This window comes from Leguminivora glycinivorella, chromosome 7, assembly GCF_023078275.1.
Source record: "Leguminivora glycinivorella isolate SPB_JAAS2020 chromosome 7, LegGlyc_1.1, whole genome shotgun sequence".
Lineage (NCBI taxonomy): Eukaryota > Metazoa > Arthropoda > Insecta > Lepidoptera > Tortricidae > Leguminivora > Leguminivora glycinivorella.
In genome coordinates, this window is record NC_062977.1 from 15,444,919 (window position 1) to 15,466,651 (window position 21,733).

General features: G+C 37.4%; 1 protein-coding gene across 5 annotated transcripts in view; it reads right to left on the reverse strand.

The window, feature by feature from the left end:
* The window catches only part of LOC125228418 (plasma membrane ascorbate-dependent reductase CYBRD1-like), a 150,057-nt gene that overhangs the window by 61,296 nt on the left and 67,028 nt on the right, over nt 1-21,733 (reverse strand). The window contains exon 1 of one of the 5 annotated variants that reach the window (XM_048132987.1): nt 19,953-20,233. The exons of 3 other annotated variants lie outside the window; for them this stretch is intronic. In XM_048132987.1, the coding sequence (XP_047988944.1) occupies nt 19,953-19,984 (32 nt within the window). In that variant the 5' untranslated portion in view covers nt 19,985-20,233. Of the gene's footprint in view, nt 1-19,808; nt 19,914-19,952; nt 20,234-21,733 lie in introns of those variants that run through there. One more of the 5 variants, XM_048132990.1, reaches the window with a different exon arrangement.

Sequence of the window (21,733 nt, forward strand, 5' to 3'; positions counted from 1 at the left end):
TTAATTTTGGAATCAGCACCCCTAAAACCTATTTTATGACACCCATGACGACTTTTGTGTCAAAGTGACAGTCAGCAATGTCAGATTTCACATTGGTCATTAATTTTGGAATCAGCACCCCTAAAACCTATTTTACGACACCCATGACGACTTTTGTGTCAAAGTGACAGTCAGCAATGTCAGATTCCAAATTGGTCATTAATTTTGGAATCAGCACCCCCTAAAACCTATTTTACGACACCCATGACGACTTTTGTGTCAGAGTGACAGTCAGCAATGTCAGATTGAACATTGGTCATTAATTTTGGAATCAGCACCTCCTAAAACCTATTTTACGACACCCATGACGACTTTTGTGTCAAAGTGACAGTCAGCAATGTCAGATTCCACATTGGTCATTAATTTTGGAATCAGCACCCCTAAAACCTATTTTACGACACCCATGACGACTTTTGTGTCAAAGTGACAGTCAGCAATGTCAGATTCCAAATTGGTCATTCATTTTGTAATCAGCACCCCCTAAAACCTATTTTACGACACCCATGACGACTTTTGTGTCAGAGTGACAATCAGCAATGTCAGATTGAACATTGGTCATTAATTTTGGAATCAGCACCCCCTAAAACCTATTTTACGACACCCATACGACTTTTGTGTCAAAGTGACAGTCAGCAATGTCAGATTCCACATTGGTCATTAATTTTGGAATCAGCACCCCTAAAACCTATTTTACAACACCCATGATGACTTTTGTATCAAAGTGACAGTCAGCAATCTGAGGTACTACATATTCGTAATCTGAAAGTAATCAAGTCAATAATTTCAGTTATTTTGAATCGACTATGATTCCGAATTATTGGTAATAGTAATGATTGTATAGATGATTAGTGATTCCTTTACATGTAATGGTAATTTACCGTTTCACTTGATTACATTACAAGTAATCTGACACCCAGTAGTGTCAGATTACAAAGTAAAATCAAGTAATCGTGTAATCCGGAATCGATTACAATTTCCCCATCTCTGGGTTTAGTTATATGGTTCATTGGTACTGGTGACCACCATCTGGCTCCATCATCAGACCCTGAGTACCACCTCTTGTCAAAGGTCTTGTTGAGACGAACCCAACGAGCCTAAACACGAAGTCGTTTACTTACATGGTTCACTGGTACTGGTGACCACCTTCTGGCTCCATCATCAGATCCCGAGTACCATCTTGATGTGTCTTATCATCTTGACCGTATTGTAATTTTCACATTTTTATCATCACAACGTTGTAATACTTTAACATTCAAACATAACAAAGTATTACAAAAGCAAATATTTACGGATCTAGGATCAAATCCGTTGGTCGCTGTTTACACACACACAATGCGAGGATAGCCCGTGTAGAAACAAGGCGTCCGACCCACACAACAATAAATATTCTCGACGTTTGCGATGAAAACTCGGAGACCAAAGCGACATACGTCTTACCTGCTCGAGCTCCGGCGCGGCACTGAAATCGCAGGCGTCCGTCGCCGGTAAAATAGCGACAGGAAGGCTAGTTTTCAAAAAATTGGCAAAAAATCATGATAAAATATTATAACGACAAATGGATAACAGCAGTTTAAGCACATTGTGCAGATTATTTATATACTAAAATAACTTCGATAACATGTAGATTTTCGGAGAAATGATCACTTGTTTCGATGTATTTTCAAGACAAAATTGAGTTCGTTTTACTTTCAATTTCTCAATTTCAAAGGATTAAATGATAAATATTGTTTAATGGGCCTAAAGTACAAGATATTAGGAATTTAAATTTACCGCATTTATGAGAGTGAGCTTATCAAATTGTACATAATAAGAGCTCCGAAATCTGTGCTTCGCGCGGTTTTTCCTAAACGAGCATCAGAAAAAAAATCATTACTAATTGAAAACGCTTTTTCATCCATATGTTTTTTAATGAACCGACAGTTAATTAGATTTTCTAACTGAAACAAGTACTTTAACTGTCTTTTAGTATGAGTAAAGTGTACAATTTTGCCGATAAATATTGTACATTTTACAATATATCGCCTTTTTTTGTCATAGCGCTCTTAACAACTGTCACTAATTTTGGGTCCCAATTTCTGAAAATGCCCACTTTACTTGCAATAAAAGTATGTACTTTGGATAATTTACGTATGCTCTTAAATCAAGAAGAACAATCATGAAATACGCAGTTCCTTTCCATATAGAGTATAAATGAACTGATATCCTGTGCCAATACCCTTTATTCCTCATTACAACGTCCTGTCTAAGGAAGCATTAAAAGCAGGATATTCTATTAACTACGCCCTCTAGTGATAATTAACCGCTTTTATGCATGATAAGGCTGCCAGTGGGTTATATAACTTTAGTACTCGATTATTCTATTATTCTAATAATCATTTGTTTTGTCTCCAGTGTATCTTTTGCTGAGGTGTGCCAATAAAGAGTATTCTATCTAATATCTGCCTGCCTGCTAAGCCCGCGGTCCTGAGCTCGAATCCCGGTAAGGGCATTTATTTGTCTGATGAGCACAGATATTTCTTCCTGAGTCATGGATGTTTTCTATGTATATAAGTATGTATTTATCTATTTAAGTATGTATATCGTCGTTTAGCACCCATAGTAGCTTTGCTTAGTTTGAAGCTAAGTTTATCTGTGTAAGGTGCCCCTAAAATTTATTCATTTTTTATTTTATTATTTTTTATTATATTTATCTATCTTAGTAGTCATTGTAAACACTATGTCGATTGTTGTTTTCTTTTATTATGCTGTTGAAAAAGGTATGTGTAGTTACGGAAACATTTTATCTACTAAACGTACAAATGGAAATATTACAAGAAAACGGTAAAATTGTATGTCTATTATATTCGACAATAGACATACTTAGGGCCACTTGCATCAATGAAAATGGAGGGTTAACCTGAGGGTTAATCCACCATTTTATATGGAATTTGACAGTTGACAGCCCACTAATCCTGAGTTAAGTGTGTTGGTGCAATTGTGCCTTAATTGCAATTTGTAGTTTAGATATTTGACATTAGTGCACAAACTGTTCAAGTGGGTAGTCAGGATCAAGTGCGGGTAGTTCGAAAAACTCGTACAGCTAGAAGATGTTGATGTCAACTTCAGCTAGTCTGCTCCGAGACCACGGGGACAATGCCGTCCTTGAAACGTCGGAGGTTGGTGTTTAAAACATAGTAATACGCGATTAAGTCCCGTTTGCAATTTTAAATATTGGTTGTATATCAAAAATATTATTTGGTTGTATATAATTTCGTCTCGCTCTTTATAAACATTGCACATGTTGTTAAGTGTTTACTAGATGCGTACCTAAACTACCTAGTAGCTATTCTGCGGTCGTGCATCGAATTAATTATAGTCTAGAGCCAATTTGGCCACAAGTCGTCTCCTTCACGATTTTCGTCGACATCTCTTCTAAATACCTAAAACAGGTATGGATATGTTCCTCGTTCTCTCCAGATTATGAATTGACCTGTTTTAGTTTAAGGAGGGGGGGACGGGTCGAGAAAAAGGGGGGGAAAGATGGCGACCGACCATCATAGATATTTATTCACATCTCGAGTCCTATGGCACCAATCTGTTCGGGCGAGGTGTCATTTGAAAGCTTATTAAACCTACTTTAATTGTTTTCAAATAACTATGCTCATAAAAGTAACCGTTTAGGAAATATTTGAAAATATTTGTTTTTTTATCGCGCATGAATTGCACAAGTACTAGTAAAAAATGCGTCTAGCTCAATAAACAATAACTTTACCGCAATTGATGTTATTATAAAATTTTTGCGTCTATTCATGCTCTTTCTAAAAATATAAGTTTCATTGGTATATGATAATATATAACCATGTAATTAAGAATTTTGTTTGGCAGGGGTTATCCTCCAGGTCGCATAAACGGGCGCTGACCGTAGTAAAGTATTCAATATTTTTGAGGTCTTATTTTACGGATCCATATAGGAGAGGTATCGTTTGAAAGATAATTAAACCTTCTATAATTGTTTACACATAACTATAGTATTAAAGGTAGCTGTTTACATAATATTTGAAAATATGTGTTTTTTATCGAGCATGAATCGCACAAGTACTGGTAAAAAATGCTTCTAAGTCAATAAACAATAACGTTACCGCAATTGATGTAATTATAAAATTTACGCCACTATTCATGAGCTTTTTAAAAATATAAGTTTTATTGGTAAGTGATAATATAACCATTAAATTACGAATTTTGTTTCGTAGTGGTCACTCCGCCGGTCGCATAAAAATGAGCGCTGACCGTAGTAAAGTATTCAATATTTTTAAGTTCTTATTTTACGGATCCATATGTAAGAGGTATCATTTGAAAGCAAATTAAACCTGCTATAATTATTTTTTAATAACTATAGTTATAAAGGTAGCTTTTTACAAAATATTTGAAAACATGAGTTTTTTTTTTCGAGCACGAGTTGCACATATACAGATAAAAAATGCTTCTAACTTAATAAACCATAACTTTACCGCAATTAATGTTATTATAAAATTTACGCGAAATTTCATGCGCTTTGTAAAAATATAAGTTTTATTGGTGTATGATAATATATGACCAAGTAATTACGAATTTGGTTTAGCAGGGGTCACTGCGCCCTGTCACGATATTGGGTGCTGACTGACCGTCGCCAAATTTTCTACGTTACTCAGATCCTATTTTACTGATAAATTTGTGAGAGGTATCATTTGAAAGCATATTATGCGTACTATCTTTATTTCTAATATTTGAAGTCGAAACTGTAGAAGTTTACAAAATATTTGATTAGTAATATGTGTATTTTACTGTGCATGAATAGCATTGGCATTGATAAGACACGCTTCTAGCTCAATAAATTATAGTTTTCCGCAATTGAAATAATAACAAAATAAACGGAAAATGTATGACTTACACAAAAAATAAGTTTGGTTTGTATTGCATAAACAATTAATTTGAATTTGTTCAGCTCACCTACTGCGCACCATCATATAAATGGATGTCCACCGTCGTTGCCTTTTTCAGATTTTATTTCACTAATCGTATATTCATAATAAATATAATCTATCACGTATCGAATTTACTTATATACTTAATTGATCAGTAAAATAAAATCTGTAAAATGATGAAAAAATTAAGGCAACGGCGGTGGACATCCGTTTATATGACGATTGACCGTGCGCAGTGGGTATGGTGGACAAATTAACATTAATTGTTTAGGCAAAACTAACAAAACTCATTTTTTGTAAAGGCCATACATTTTGCGGTTCATTTCGTTATTATATCAATTGCGGAAAAATATAATTTATTGAGCTAGAAGCATGTTTCACTCGTATCAGTGCGAATGCTATTCATATACAGTAAAAATACACATATTGTCAAATATTTTGTTAACTTCTACAATTACGACTAAAATTATTAAAAAGCAACGATAGTACGCATAATATGCTTTCAAATGATACCTCTCACAAGTTGATCGCTAAAAAAGGATCTGAGAAATACGTAAAATTAGGCGACGGTTAGCACTTATTTACGTCATGGGGGTGCAGTGACACCTGCTAAACCAAATTCGTAATTATGTACTTGGTTGTATAATATCATACATCAATAAAACTTATATTTTTAGAAATCATATGAAATGTCCTGTAAATCTTATCATAACATTATTTGCGGTAAAGTTATTGTTTATTGGTCATGCACCAAGATACAATCTTAAAAATTATGAAAACGGCAACGAAAATGGTCATCCATGTATATTGTATATGACGGTGCGCAGTGAGTATGATGGATAAATTAACATTAATTGTTTATGCAATACTGACAAAACTTATTATTTGAAAAGGTCATACATTTCACCGTTTATTTTGTTATTATATCCATTGCGGAAAAAATATAATTCATTGAGCTAGAAGCATGTTTTACTCACATCGGTTCCAATGCATATTTTCAAATATTTTGTTAGCTACTACAGTTACAACTAAAATTATTAAGAACTAATGATAGTACGCATAATATGCTTTCAAAAGATTCCTGTTAAATAAAATAGGATCTGAAAAATATAGAAAATTTGGCGACGGTCAGCATCCATACGTGGCCGGGCGCTGTGGCCCCTACTTAACCATATTTGTAATTACTTGGTTATATAATATCATACACCAATAAAACTTGAGTTATTAGAAAGCGCACGAAATTCCGCGTAAATCTTATACTAACATCAATTCCGGAAAAGTTGTTGTTTATTGATTAAGAAGCATTTTTTACCAGTAGGTACTTGTGCGACTCATGGTCTATAAAACACATATTTTCAAATATTTTCTAAACAGCTACCTTCATGATTATAGTTATTTATAAAAAAATATAGTAGGTTTAATTAGCTTTGAAACGATACCTCTCGCATATGGATCCGTAAAATAGGACCTCAAAAATATTGAATACTTTACTACGGTCAGCGCCCATTTCTGCGACCGGGCAGAGTGACTCCTGCTAAACCAAATTCGTAATTACATGGTTATATATTATCATATACCAATGAAACTTATATTTTTAAAAAGAGCATGAATAGACGCGAAAATTTTATAATAACATCAATTGCGGTAAAGTTATTGTTTATTGAGTTAGACGCATTTTTTCTAGTACTTGTGCAACTCATGCGCGATAAAAAAACACATATTTTCAAATATTTCGTAAACGGTTACTGTTATGAGTATAGTTATTTGAAAACAATTAAAGTAGGTTTAATAAGCTTTCAAACGACACCTTGCATGAACAGATTGGTGCCATAGAAGTCGAGATGTGAATAAATATCTATGATGGTCGGCCGCCATCTTTCTCCCCCCTTTTTCTCAACCCGTCCCCCCCTCCTTAAACTAAAACAGGTCAATTCGTAATCTGGAGATAACGAGGAACACATCCATACCTGTTTTAGGTATTTAGAAGAGATGTCGACGACTTTTTGTAAAAGAGGTCGTTTGGTCCCTGACTATTATTAATTATAATTAAAGATGACGACTCCATTGTGTCAGAGTTAATTTTATTACAGCTCAATCTGAGTATGAACGCATCAGATTCATTGCGCACCTTAAACAATGATGCTAATGATTGTAAAGGTTGTACGATACTATATTTTCTCTTTATGATAAGTGAGGTAAACCATCGAGGTCCTAGTACAAATTCAAAAACTCAAGGTACATTAGTTACAAGGCATTACAAGGGCAAAACAGTGCATAGTTAACAACTTTTTATGTATATTTTAGGGAAGAAGGGTAATTAATGTAAATCAACTTCTTATCTCAAATTCAAAATTGTATCCTGGGTATAGAGATTACAGACATAACATAGGTGTCACGAAGCCGCGCGTCTCTCTAACTGATATGTACGAAATTCGGAAATGACACACATTATATTTAATTAAAAATAGAAAAAAATGGCAATTTCAATATCGATTTTGATATCAAAGTAAAACCTCATTTCGCTCGTGTATGATACGTACTTATTAAACAGAACGCACAAGAGAATGATACCAAAAACGTACACTCGATGTCAAAATGTATGTCGGAATAAGCCTATGCCCAGTACAGGAGGTCACATGGCCCATAGGTTGACTCAATGGGGTTTAAATGGATTTCAGCGTCCAATTAGTGTGTGTTGAGGCAAATGCTCCTGTTACTGACCCTAATGCCTTTAATTAGAGACAGTGCTGCAGTAATCTGATACAGGTTGCATGTGCAATTCATGCTCTTCGTCGGACCGAAGTTGAGCTTAAACATCTAAATAGAATTATGTTCTAAAGCGAGTGGATGCAATCAATTAACAAATTTATACTAAATATTCATTAAATTAGACATTTTACCACCCTCTTAAGGGTCCCCCCCACATCTGGCGTCTCGCGAGCGTAGCGTCGGGCCAACTGTATGGCAAAGCCTGACGCCGCATCGGCGCGACGTCGACGCGGCGTCTTTTTCCATACAGTTGGCCCGACGCTACGCTTGTGAGACGCAAGACGTGGGGAGACTCTTACTATCCCGTGGGTAGGTGTTGAGTTCCAAATTTATTATTTTTACATTTAAGGTAGTTCTATATTAATATTTTTAAATGTAGGTACTTGCGAATCGCCTTACCCTTCCAAGTCACCTATCCTTTGCCAACGCACGTGAGATGAGTATATGTGTCTCACTCGCCGCGATTCGAGAAGCAATTTTCGCCTCGATCAGTCCCCGTCTAAGCTCCGTTTGGCTAACAGCCTGCGCATGGCTAAATATCAAAAATGTGATAAATATTAACGCGCCCCTAAAAACTGTTGTGGACAAGTGTATCGTCTATTGTGCCGATTGCTGAAGGGAGTTTTGGAAATGCTGATCAGCTGAGAAGACCTAGAAGAAAAGCTATAAAGGTAGGCGTTGGCATTTTCCTCTTTCCTTTTAAACAAGGTGCAAGCAAGTATTTTGTGTCGTAATTTACTTAATATTCAAATTTATACAGTCCATTTATTTCGAAGCTAAATTATTCAAAAACATATCCTTCGTGGCGCTTTGAGGGTCGCAATTGTCATATAAATTAATTTCCCGCATAAGTATGTTGTGAAAGCGCTACCATATTTTTTGGTCCTTCGAACCGGATAGTTAATCTTTTCCATTAAATATACCGCTAACTGTATGGTCATTGTGCTACGTAACTGAAATACTCTGTCACTCATCCTATTATATCTATCGCATCGTCAGGTATTTCATTATATTTCCGCTCCGCGTTACGAAGTACGATAGATCGTAGGTTATTTCTTTATATATTTTATTTTTACGACAAAAATACTCATACACGTGTTCCATTTTTCCTTTGTTCGCATTTCAAAATTGTTAGCCATATTTGAAATAGTCAAGATATTCATTCGTGAATCTTCGGAATTGTTCGGCTCACTTTCGTTCATTCCGATCGTTTTCATTCCATATATGATTGCACTGCTCGGTCAGCCAAACCGCACCGCACCGCTTACCGAAATATTACAGGTAGAAAAATATTTGTTCCGCTTATTATCGGTTGGCTCGCAGCTAGTGTTCGTTAGGTATACCTATTTATTAGGGAACTCGTTTATTTAAAACGCGTAGGTATACTGTTTATTTCATTCGAATAATTATATGTTTGACCGCATTGTCAAACTAAATAGTACACTACACCTTTATACTCATACCTCGTAGGTACATTAGTTTATTTACGACGTTCGATTTATTAGTTTTATTGTAAAACTTGTTAATTCTCAACAAGATGTCTAAATCATCAAAAGCCAGGAAAGGCAGCGAGGGCTTTATTAGCGATAATTATAACACAAACAAAAATCAGCTATCCCTCTATACAGTTCGGCGCGACGTTATTTACAAGCGCGTCGAAAATATATTGGAACTTGCTTACAAGGCGGAAACCGATCCATCTCAATATAGGGCATTTCACACTAGTACATTAAATTTGGATAAAATGCGTGAAGATTATCAAACCGTTTTAGAGTCCTATAATTTATTGCAGTTGCAAATGCAGCCCGATGCTGAAGTAGATTACGAGTCTTGGTCGGCATTTGAGGAAATGTTTTGTTACATTAAGCAAGTTCTAATCGACAACGAGTCTAAGGTTCCCTCTGAACCTGCGCACTCTTTAAAACCAATATGCCGCCTGCCTAAATTAGAATTGCTTTCTTTTGACGGAGATGTAAAAAACTGGCCTTTGTTTTATCAACAGTTCAAAAGTGTTATTCATGAAAACTCGTCGCTGACTGACAGCGAGAAGGTGTACTATTTAGTTGGCAAATTAACCGGCAACGCCACAAGTGTTTGTTCCGGCTTGCCAGCAACCGCTGAAAATTACCATATTATTTGGAACGCATTGATACAAAAATATGATGACCCGCGTTCGTTGGCGTCAACATATTTTAATCAGTTGCTAACGTTCAAACAATTAACCGCAACCAATGCCGCCGGCTTGGATTCATTCTTAAATAAATTCAACTCGTCTGTAGAAGCCCTTAAGCAGTTGAACCTTGTCGATTTAACCGATTTCATGTTGTTACATTTAGCGCTGCAAAAGTTAGATGCCGATACAATTAAATTGTTCGAAATTACATACCGCAAAGACAAAATACCTACTTATCAAAATTTAATTGAATTCGTCAAAGAACAAAATAAAGTGTTGTCTCGTTCGCCAAATGCGGCAATTAGTAAGCCAGTTGAAATATCGGCTAAAAAGCATCTCTTGCAAAAAACTAAATCATTCGTAAACACGGATGCGGCCAATGACAAAGGCGCCAGCGATAAATGTTCTTTATGCAAAAATAAACAACATGAACATTTATATTCATGTCAATCTTTTAATAATATGACTCCGCATGACAGGTTCAATTTTATAAAATCTAACGCTTATTGTAATAACTGCTTAAGTGTGAAACATAAGACTTCCTCTTGTACTTCCAAGCGACATTGTTCTCATTGTTCGTTAAGACATCATACGATGTTGCATTTCAATACCAAAGAGAAATCTCACTGCAATGTAAGTGCAGTGGTATCCGCACCCGCTTCTAATAATTGTTTTCCCGCTGCAACAAATAATGTTGTTATTCCCGCACCCGCTCCCGCTTATGACCCGACCACAGCCTTACCCAGTGCTGAGGTCAACCGCACCGCGCAAGCTAATATTATAGACCCGGCGATTGCTGCCGTTAAGGTCGAAAATGGCTTGATTTCTCGTCATGAGGAAAACACAGTTTCTTTGTGTACTTTTGCTGGCGAAGATAACAGTAACCAATGTTTAGTTACTGCTTTACTTGCGACCGCTAAAATTAAGGTTATTGATTCCTTAAACCGCACACATGTCCTGCGCGCATTGATTGACCCAGGATCCATGTCAGATTACATATCTGTCGCTTGTTGCAAGCGTCTCTCGCTAGCTATAAATAAACCGCTATACCCTACTGAAGCCACTGGTTTGGGAGAGTTAACCCTCAAGACCAAGGGACATACCGCGTTAACTTTTTCATCTTTAAAGGATGAATCATATCGATATTCGATTCGCCCTCGTGTTGTCGACCGCGTTACGTCTGAATTGCCCGACTCGCGCATAGATAGGGAAGTTGTAAATTATGCTCGCAATTTAAATTTACCTTTAGCTGACGATGGTTTTTCTGAACCTGGTCCTATAGATATACTCCTGGGGGTCAATGTATATTGTAAAATATTGTTATCAAACAAAATCGAAAGCTCGAATCCTATAATACCTACCGTGTTTGAAACGACCCTAGGGTACATTTTAATGGGTGACGCGGCTATAGTTAACCCTCCTACAGCCTCTCGCACACTCTGCGCGTTTACTAGCGATCCTCTTCACAAGTTAGTAGAGAGCTTTTGGGCAACTGAAGAAATACCTTCTCGCACATTTTTGAGTCCCGATGACCAAAAATGTGAAGATATTTATACCGCAACCACTGTCCGTAATAACGACGGCAGTTATACTGTGGACCTTCCATTTAAGGATGATCCTCATACATTGGGCGACTCCTTTAAAACCGCAAAAAGGCGTTTTTTGCTTTTAGAAAAGAAATTTTCAAAAAATCCTGAGCTTAAGTCTGGATACGACGAAGTTATTCGCGATTATCTTGATAAAGGTATTCTCACCCGCGCGTCAGCTGATGACGAATCTACTGATGGATTTTATCTACCGCACCGCCCTGTGTTACGTAATGATAAAATTAGCACAAAAGTAAGACCGGTTCTGGACGGAAGTGCGAAGACAGATACGGGTCTTTCTTTAAATGATATTTTGCATTCCGGACGTAACTTACAGGCTAATATATTTCACATTTTGTTAAATGTACGCATTTATAAGATCGCATTTTTCGCTGACGTAAAACAGATGTATTTATGCATTTATGTGAATTCTTCACACCGGAAATACCAACGTATTTTATATCGGTTTTCTGATACCGACCCGCTCGAAGTGTTAACCTTTACTCGAGTAACATTTGGACTTCGACCGTCAGCTTTTCTGGCTATTCGGACTTTACGTCAGTTAGCTGCAGACGAGCGGCACAGATGGCCAAAGGCAGCCTCTGTGCTCGAAAGAGATGTCTATATGGACGATCTGGCTACTTCTACTTTTTCAACCGAGGAAGCAGTTAAGATAGCGGATGAGCTGATCGCCCTCTTCAAAGCAGGCGGATTCGATTTGCTCAAGTGGTCTTCGAATTCGCGGGAGCTGCTTGAGCACATACCTGAGTCTCACCGACAATCTAAATCTATCTCCTTCGATGACGGAGATACGTTTAAGATCCTAGGTTTGAAATGGCTACCTACGCGAGACTGCTTTGTTTTCGATATCTCTAACCCGCCGTCCGTTTGCACTAAACGCGCCATTCTTTCGGCCACCGCGCGTCTGTACGATGTCTTAGGACTCGTCGGGCCTGTAATTTTATATGCTAAGTTGATTATTAAGCAACTTTGGCTTCTTTCCATCGATTGGGATGAAGAGCCACCCCCTCATATTATTAAGCTATGGCAACAATATTTAGCTGAGCTACCGTTAATATCTCAGCTAAATTTTCCCCGACATTTAGGAATTGAGACGAGGTCTCAAGTTTCGCTGGTTGGTTTTTCTGACGCCAGTGAATCCGCATACGGTTGCGTCATATATGCACACGTCGTGAACGGTAACGAGCCACCCGTAGTTACGTTATTGTGTTCGAAGTCTAGGGAAGCTTCCGCTAAACCTAAAATCACACTTGCTCGTCTAGAGCTTTGCGGAATTCTGCTTCTTTCTCGGCTTCTTAAAGAAGTTCACGACACTATGTCCAGTAGGCATAAAATAAAAAATATTTATGCATTCTCAGACTCAGAGGTCGCCTTATGTTGGTCGGTTGCCTCTCCGCATAGGTTCGACACCTACGTCGCTAACCGCATATCACAAATTCAAAGTAACATTTCGCCTGGCAATTTATACCACGTTGCAGGTGCACAAAACCCCGCTGACTGCGTGTCACGTGGTCTCACCCCTTCTCTGTTGGTTCAACATGAGCTCTGGTTTAAAGGTCCAGTTTGGTTATCACAGCCTACAGAGCGTTGGCCTATACAAAGTTTCGTTCCAAAGCGGGCACCTTTACCAGAAGAAAAAACTTTGTCCCACGTGACCACAGAGGCTAATAAGCCTGAACATCCGTTTCTATCTCTCGCGACACGCTGTTCCTCCTGGAACAAGCTGCTTCGAGTCACAGTTTATGTTTTACGTTTTATAAAAAAGTTATCTCCAAATGAGGTAATTACCGCTAATGATTTAAATACTGCTGAGCTTGAAATTATAAAAGCGATACAAAATGCTAATTTCTCAGCCGACATCAAGGCTATTTCAAATGGACATAAATGTTCTTTAAAGTTACAAAAATTATTTCCTTTCCTTTCAGATGGAATTTTACGCGTAGGAGGTCGCTTATCGAACTCTTCGCTCGATTACGAATCGAAACATCCTATAATTTTACCCAAAAAGGGTCACGTTGTAGAATTGATAATTGATCATTACCACCGCAACAACCTTCATGCAGGACCGCAACATTTAGTTGGTATATTAAAAACTAAATTTTGGATAATTTCCTGTCGTCGTATTGTTAGGCATATCACTCAAAAATGTAACCGTTGTTTCAGTTTAAACCCCAGACCTACTTTTCCGCTAATGTCTAGCTTACCTAAATGCCGCTTAGAGCAATGCAAAGCTTTTATGCATACGGGTATAGACTTTGCTGGCCCTTTGTACGCCACCCCTTATAGGAAACGAGGCGTGCGCAGCGTCAAGGTTTACATTTGCCTTTTTATTTGTCTTGTGACAAAAGCAGTTCATATAGAATTAGCTTCAAATTTGACTGCTGCTTGTTTTATAGACGCTTTTAAGCGCTTTTTATCGCGACGAGGTCCGTGTAATTTTATTTATTCCGACAATGGAACAAATTTTGTATCCGCGAAAGCTTATTTCAAGGAGCTCCACGACCTTTTAGAATCTGACGATTATTATCAAACTTTCAGCAATGAGCTCGCGAAACATCGTATTACATGGAAAATGAATCCTCCCACCGCTAGCCACTTCGGAGGCATTTGGGAAGCTAATATAAAAAGTTCCAAGACTTTATTGTTTAGAGTAATTGGCAAGCAAACTTTAAGTTTTCAGGAGTTAGAAACTATTCTTGTTCAGTTAGAGGCCGTGCTCAACAGTCGTCCTTTATACGTTTTAAGCTCTGATCCTTCTGAGCCGCTCGCGCTTACTCCTTCGCATTTTTTGACCATGTCGCCATTGGAATTTTTACCAGCGGCCGATCTGTCCGATGAAAATACGAATTTACTGTCGCGGTACTCATTATTGGACTCGCTCGTGCAATCGTATTGGAAGCGATTCAGAACGGAGTATTTGCATAATTTGCAACAACGCGAAAAATGGAATACGCCTTCTAATCCAATAAAAATTGGTACCGTAGTAATATTAAAGGTAGATAACGCTCCGCCTCTGCAATGGCCTTTAGGTATTATTACTAATATCTATCCTAATAGCCAGGATGGAGTTATACGCGTAGCGGAAGTAAAAACGAAAACTGGCACGTATAAACGTCCAGTCATACGGCTATGCCCGTTACCGACTCAATAAGAGTCTTATTTAGTTTAGAAACTTAGTTTTAGCCCGCATCTAATGTAGACAAATTAAATATAGGTAGTTATATTTAAGTTATAATAAGTTACGTTTTTATTTAAACTAACTTGCTTAGTGAATAAGCACAAATATTGTGTATTTTCAACCTTATGCTGTTGTAGTGTTAGGTTATTCTCTCGTTTGTAGTTTCGTCATAATGAACTTATCACACTTAGTAAGTAAGTAACTTGGCACAATGACCATATACCGCGTTATATTTATGTGCAGTTGGCACTTAGCTCTTTCCTTCCTTTTCTTTTGAAGGGATCCTTCAAGGCCGGGGGGATGTTGAGTTCCAAATTTATTATTTTTACATTTAAGGTAGTTCTATATTAATATTTTTAAATGTAGGTACTTGCGAATCGCCTTACCCTTCCAAGTCACCTATCCTTTGCCAACGCACGTGAGATGAGTATATGTGTCTCACTCGCCGCGATTCGAGAAGCAATTTTCGCCTCGATCAGTCCCCGTCTAAGCTCCGTTTGGCTAACAGCCTGCGCATGGCTAAATATCAAAAATGTGATAAATATTAACGCGCCCCTAAAAACTGTTGTGGACAAGTGTATCGTCTATTGTGCCGATTGCTGAAGGGAGTTTTGGAAATGCTGATCAGCTGAGAAGACCTAGAAGAAAAGCTATAAAGGTAGGCGTTGGCATTTTCCTCTTTCCTTTTAAACAAGGTGCAAGCAAGTATTTTGTGTCGTAATTTACTTAATATTCAAATTTATACAGTCCATTTATTTCGAAGCTAAATTATTCAAAAACATATCCTTCGTGGCGCTTTGAGGGTCGCAATTGTCATATAAATTAATTTCCCGCATAAGTATGTTGTGAAAGCGCTAACAGTAGGGATATGCGTTCAATTGTGGTATATAACTAAATATGGTGGGAGCGGTGAGGTAGCAACCTGTCAACCTTACTTCATGTATCAATGCTGTCAACGCAATATTAAGATTTTGTTTTAGACCACCGGTCTAGTAATAATGCCGTTGGCCGCGTAAGCTGAAAGCCGGATTTGATTTCTTGTCCTCCCTGTTTATTGTAGTGTGTGTGTTTATTAGTAAAAGAAAAACACACATTACCTCAATGACCTCTGATATTGATTTCAATTTATAATGAGAGGATAAAGAAACGAATTTATGCCAATGTCAGCCAAAATTATGGTAGAGTTATCATCTGTAGGTTATTACGTGGTATAACCACGTAATAATCTAACCACGTCAACGGAAAATAAAATTAAATCTAATTAGTAATCTCCATGTTTACAACAGGTAATACAAGCTGTTCATCTTCTTTTAATAAGTTAATAATAGACTGCGTCATAACCTACTTTTTAGTATGACCTCGAGTATAACTTTTAATTATTTAATTAGTTTAGTGCTAGGTTGGTTATCAAATTTGGGTTTTAATGCAGTATTTGCAACAGCAAAGCCCGTAGGAACTAAATAGCGTGTAACGTCACTCTTAATTAAGGCCACTTACTCTGTAAATAAATGTTGGTCTACCTTATCCGTCAACCGACAACAAAAGTGATGACCGTGACTACTATCTCTTTCACTATTATTCGCCCTATTCGAACTAGAAGGTACATCAAATCTAGATACGCTATGGATGGGATATTTCAGTGTCAAAATTGAAACTTGTTTTTTGACGGTGACATATCCATAGACAGCTGTATAGAGCTGTCTAATCTTATGTAGGTATGTTAACATTAAATCTACCCTGCCCATTTGAAAACTTACCTAAACAAACAATGAGATCGTATTCTTATTTAGGTACTTCAGTTTGTAATGATTCATTCATAAAAAAAAACATAAAACGAATCTACTATTCAACTAAATTTGTCTACTTACGTTGTCTATCGCTTACTTTAGTTATCTGTGTAAGCTGTATGATTTAGAATGGACTAACCTAACACTTTTAAATTAATATTTAATATTCCACGGCAACACTAAATAAGTATTCATAATCTATAACGGCTTAAATCTATGACTTTCTCAAGAAGCATAACCTGCAACTTTCTATCTCATAACATTTACCACTCCATTACGTAAACTCAAATCTGCAACTTACCTGAAACAAAAAAAACACATTAACACATGTCGTTCAACAATAAATCATATGTCTGGGAACTACAGACTGTTTAAGAATTCGCATGTTTTCCGTTCTGGAGAACACCGGCCTGGCCGAAATGACATTCGTTGACGCTAGACGCCGAAATGCAGACTGGCTCTGTCGCGCCAATAGGCAGGAGCAATAGAGATAGATAGCTACGAAACAGATATTATCGTGAGCGTTTGTGCATTTGGCTACGTACACAGGTCGGATAGCAACGCATATTTTGCCGTAGCTTGATATTTGAGCGAGACAATTACCCACTGCTTACTCGCTCGCTGAATATTTCCGCCAAACAATGTTGTGTTACAAAACATTCGACGTTGTCTTTCCTATAGTGACAATGTACCCATCTAGATAGGTAGGTAGGTGTGTGCATACATATAGGCACTGGTCCCACCGCGAGCTATTAAGCTATGAGCTATCGGCTATAAAAACGAACAAAAGATAGTCGCTCCCGTGCAAATAAAAGAGACACGGCGATGTTTATAGTTACTCGCCCAGCGGTGAGCTATCAAAATCGCCGTGTCTCTTTTATTCGCACGGCAGTGCTTATCTTTTGTTCGTTTTTATAGCCAATAGCTCATAGCTTACTAGCTCGCGATGGGACCAGTGCCTTAAGTCATACATATGTACAGCTTAAGCAAAGTACACCTAGCAGCAAAATTGCATGGCTAGTTATGAACGAATTCTATTGATGTCCATGCAATTTTGAATCTCGCTGTACTGTAAATGTATAGTGTAAATTGCGACAACCCTAAGCTTTTAATAACCTAATCACAAAATTAAGATTTTGAAAAACCCCCGACCGCGACATAGTGGACCGATTTTCATGAAACATAGCTAAGAACACTCCAGACTAATTCAGCTTTCAAACAAAAAACCGGCCAAGAGCATGTCGGGCCACGCTCAGTGTAGGGTTCCGTAGTTTTCCGTATTTTTCTCAAAAACTACTAAACCTATCAAGTTCAAAACAATTTTCCTAGAAAGTCTTTATAAAGTTCTACTTTTGTGATTTTTTTCATATTTTTTAAACATATGGTTCAAAAGTTAGAGGGGGGGGACGCACTTTTTTTTTTCTTTAGGAGCGATTATTTTCGAAAATATTAATAATATCAAAAAATGATTTTAGTAAACCCTTATTCATTTTTAAATACTTATCCAACAATATATCACACGTTGGGATTGGAATGAAAAAAAATATCAGCCCCCACTTTACATGTAGGGGGGGTACCCTAATAAAACATTTTTTTTCACTTTTTATTTTTGCACTTTGTTGGCGTGATTGATGTACATATTGGTACCAAATTTCAGCTTTCTAGTGCTAACGGTTACTGAGATTATCCGCGGACGGACGGACGGACGGACGGACGGACGGACGGACGGACGGACAGACAGACATGGCGAAACTATAAGGGTTCCTAGTTGACTACTACGGAACCCTAAAAAAAACTAAATCTAAATCGGTTCATCCGTTCGGGAGCTACGATGCCACAGACAGACACACACAAACAGACAGACAGACAGTCAGACAAACAGACAGACAGACACGTCAAACTTATAACACCCTGTCGTTTGCGTCGGGGGTTAAAAAGTGACTGAAAAGTCAAAACGAATACTGAAAGTCGTTGTTTAGGCTACTTTTACTAATTGAAGAACTTGTGTGTGATAAATGGTGCCCGATTGATATTCCGAAATAAAATACGCCGATTTTCGGTACGCCGACAACGATTCGCCGACGTCTGTTTTGGCCGAATAACGATTGGAAGATTCTCATTTCGCATAATATTCGTTCGTAAACGGAGTCAGTAGGCAGAAATTTGATACGCCGATTTACTTTTCGACGAACAATCATTTAGTAATTGTAAAAATTGGCCGACACAAAATTGGTCGAAACACAGGTCGAGTGATCATTTGGTATTTTTTTTTGGTGAGTTGGCTGGAGCCTGGAACTTGCGTACAAAGTGTTCTGCGGATTCAAGAATCTAGTTGTTAGATCGTTTGTAAGAGTAATTCACATTTATTTCATTTACTTATTTATATTAATCATCATGTTCTGATTCTAAGGATTAATTTTAGTAAATTATTTATTGTTGTTTTCAACTCACCAAATTTTTTACGGATTTCTTTTAACGCTTTTTTGCCAAGAGTGGCACTGTAACTTAAGAGTTCATGTGCTCTACCTACCCCTTTATGGGCTACAAGCGTGATTATATGTATGTAAGAAAGAAAAGTGTCTATAAGTGCGTAATTTTTTTACAACAGCGATAAGTCATTCATTCGAAAATATTTTAACAATGTATAAAATGTGAAACGTTATTCGACTAAACGTGGCCTAAACGAAAATATTACTTTGCTAAATGTAAAATGTCCAATAATAGTTCGGATAATTTGCACAGAAGCGAACTGAACTGTATGCGAATCAAGATTCTACGTAACGTTATTCGACCAAAAGTGACAGCGATAGTTTGATTATTCGGCTAAATGGCATTCGGCGAATCGTTGTCGGCGAATCAATAATCGGCTAAAAAATTGTCGGAGAATCATTAGGTAGCCGTGATAAATATGCCACCTAGCTCGATACAGATGGCAACATTGAGTTATCGTAGGTATTTAACATAATCAATTGTCATTGGCATAGATGCCATAGTAATCGTAATGTTTTTGCACCACCTACCCACGCATACTACGCTTAATAATATCTTAACAAATACATGCTAACAGCTGGTTCAAAAGTTATCATTCAGTCACGAAATAACATTCTAAAATAAACTCATATCTATAAATAATAAGTTGTTTAAAGCGGTAATGTCTAGATCGAATTGATATGACTTTAGGTAGGTGAGTCAAATAACAAATTGGTAATAAGATATTGTCTGCGTACGGAAGATTTCCTTTAATGCCACCGAGTGCACCGGTGCGCCAGGAATCCCATTGTTTCGCCAAAGCCGGTGCATTTCGAGCCAACTTACTTTCTATCCATTGTATTTGCTAGCGATTGTGGTCAACTGACACGTGTAATGACCATGTCACAAATAGACGAAGCGCTTTTAAGTTTAGTCACGATCCGAGGCGTCGCACGAAAGGCGCAATAGCGTTATAAACAAAATACGTACAGTTTCTGTTTAAGTTGATACCGCTGTCGCATTTTCGTTTTCCAATAAACACAATGGCAAAATAGGTCAAGGTTCAGGCGAAATCACTACAACGTCGGACAGGACGAGATAGGACGCCGAGCGGTCGACACTGCACAAGAACTGAAGTAAACTGGCAGTCTAGAAAATGGTTAGAAGCCTCGTAAAAATGTAAAATTGGCCGACAATTACCACATTGAGGATGTGATTACACATTACGTGTATCAGTATGTCGGTTGGGCGCGCGACTGGCGTGCGCGGGCGCCGGCGCGGGTGCGACACACGGATCAATTTATGCAAATTGTCGACGGGCCCGGCTAGTGGACGTGGCTAATTGCCTATCCGAGCCGGGATGCACACGGTGCGATATGGGGGCAATTTTGGAATTTCAACCGCTCGATTTCGTATTGCGTTCAAATAATACCTACCGCCATTTTAATCATATTAGCAGAAGTGAATACGAACGGTCAGTACCACGAAATTAACAAATTCTAAATATGGCACGTATTTCAAAAATACTACCGTTTTCCACACATTTTCGAGCATATAAAAGTTTCGTAAACTTAAAAAAAATTGAATACTCTGAACTTTACTTCAGTACAATAAAGTCAGAATCCAATGATCTTTTCCTCAGAGCATCCACGCTACACTCGTCGAATTAAAAAAAAAACCTCCAAAAAATGTTTACTTACCCACAAAAACTACCGTCATGAACAGTTTCTTTTTCTTGTGATTACTCACAAGAAAAAAAATATCACAGTATTCGTAAACAAAATTTAATAACCGTAACGTTGTGCCAGGTCAGACCAAAAAGCAATAATATATCTTATCTAACTTTGCAACAATATTGCGTTCTGTTGCTTAATGGCAACAATGTATTTTGAAGCTATTATCGGTATCACCGTGCGTGCAAGCAAAGCCTGATAAATTACAATAACTAGAACAGCTGGCACAATAAAAGTAGACGAGAAAACAAAACTTCTTTTATCGAGAGTTTAATGCAACTTTAGACAATTCCTCTATAAGTTAATACTGTTTATCAGAACACTAGATCTTATCAAACTGGGGTAGGACAAGCTAACCATTCTAACCAAGCCTAGTGCGCTTAGTAGTAGGTACCTAATTACTTGTGATATGAGTCCAACTGACATTTGGTACCACAACCTGAGTTGGAATTGATCTTTTGCCATTTCCCTCTTTTATGAGACGCCTACACTTAGTCGTTTCAAAATATATGACACACAAAATATAACATGATGAATATATTTTATTTTTATTTCAATTCTTTAGTGTACAATATGTGTAACATTGCATAATCCCTGTATTAATAATTTGAATTAAACCAGTTAACTTAAGCATGCCTAACTAATAATAAATTATCAACGGTATTTTTTTCGTTATTCATCACAGTGAGTAATTAAGTAAACTTTGTGTCACCTGCTTTCAGCGGTTTGAGGGGGTAGAGGGGGGAGGGAATTAATTATATCACCTCTTTTATCAAGCCCGTTATCATCAAGTATGTCACGGCCAGGTTTCAGGAGATTTGCTCTTTATACGAAATAAGTGTACATTTTTTGAAGCTTACTTTATTAATAGAATAGAAGACTTATAAAGATAAAAAGAAACATTTATGGTCATTTACTAGTTAGGAACGATCTACCATATATCTCTACATATTTTAATACATACGTGTCTATGATTAATCATATTTCTTATAAATCAATCATACTCCTTATCCCGGCATTTGCCGCGGCTCATAGGAG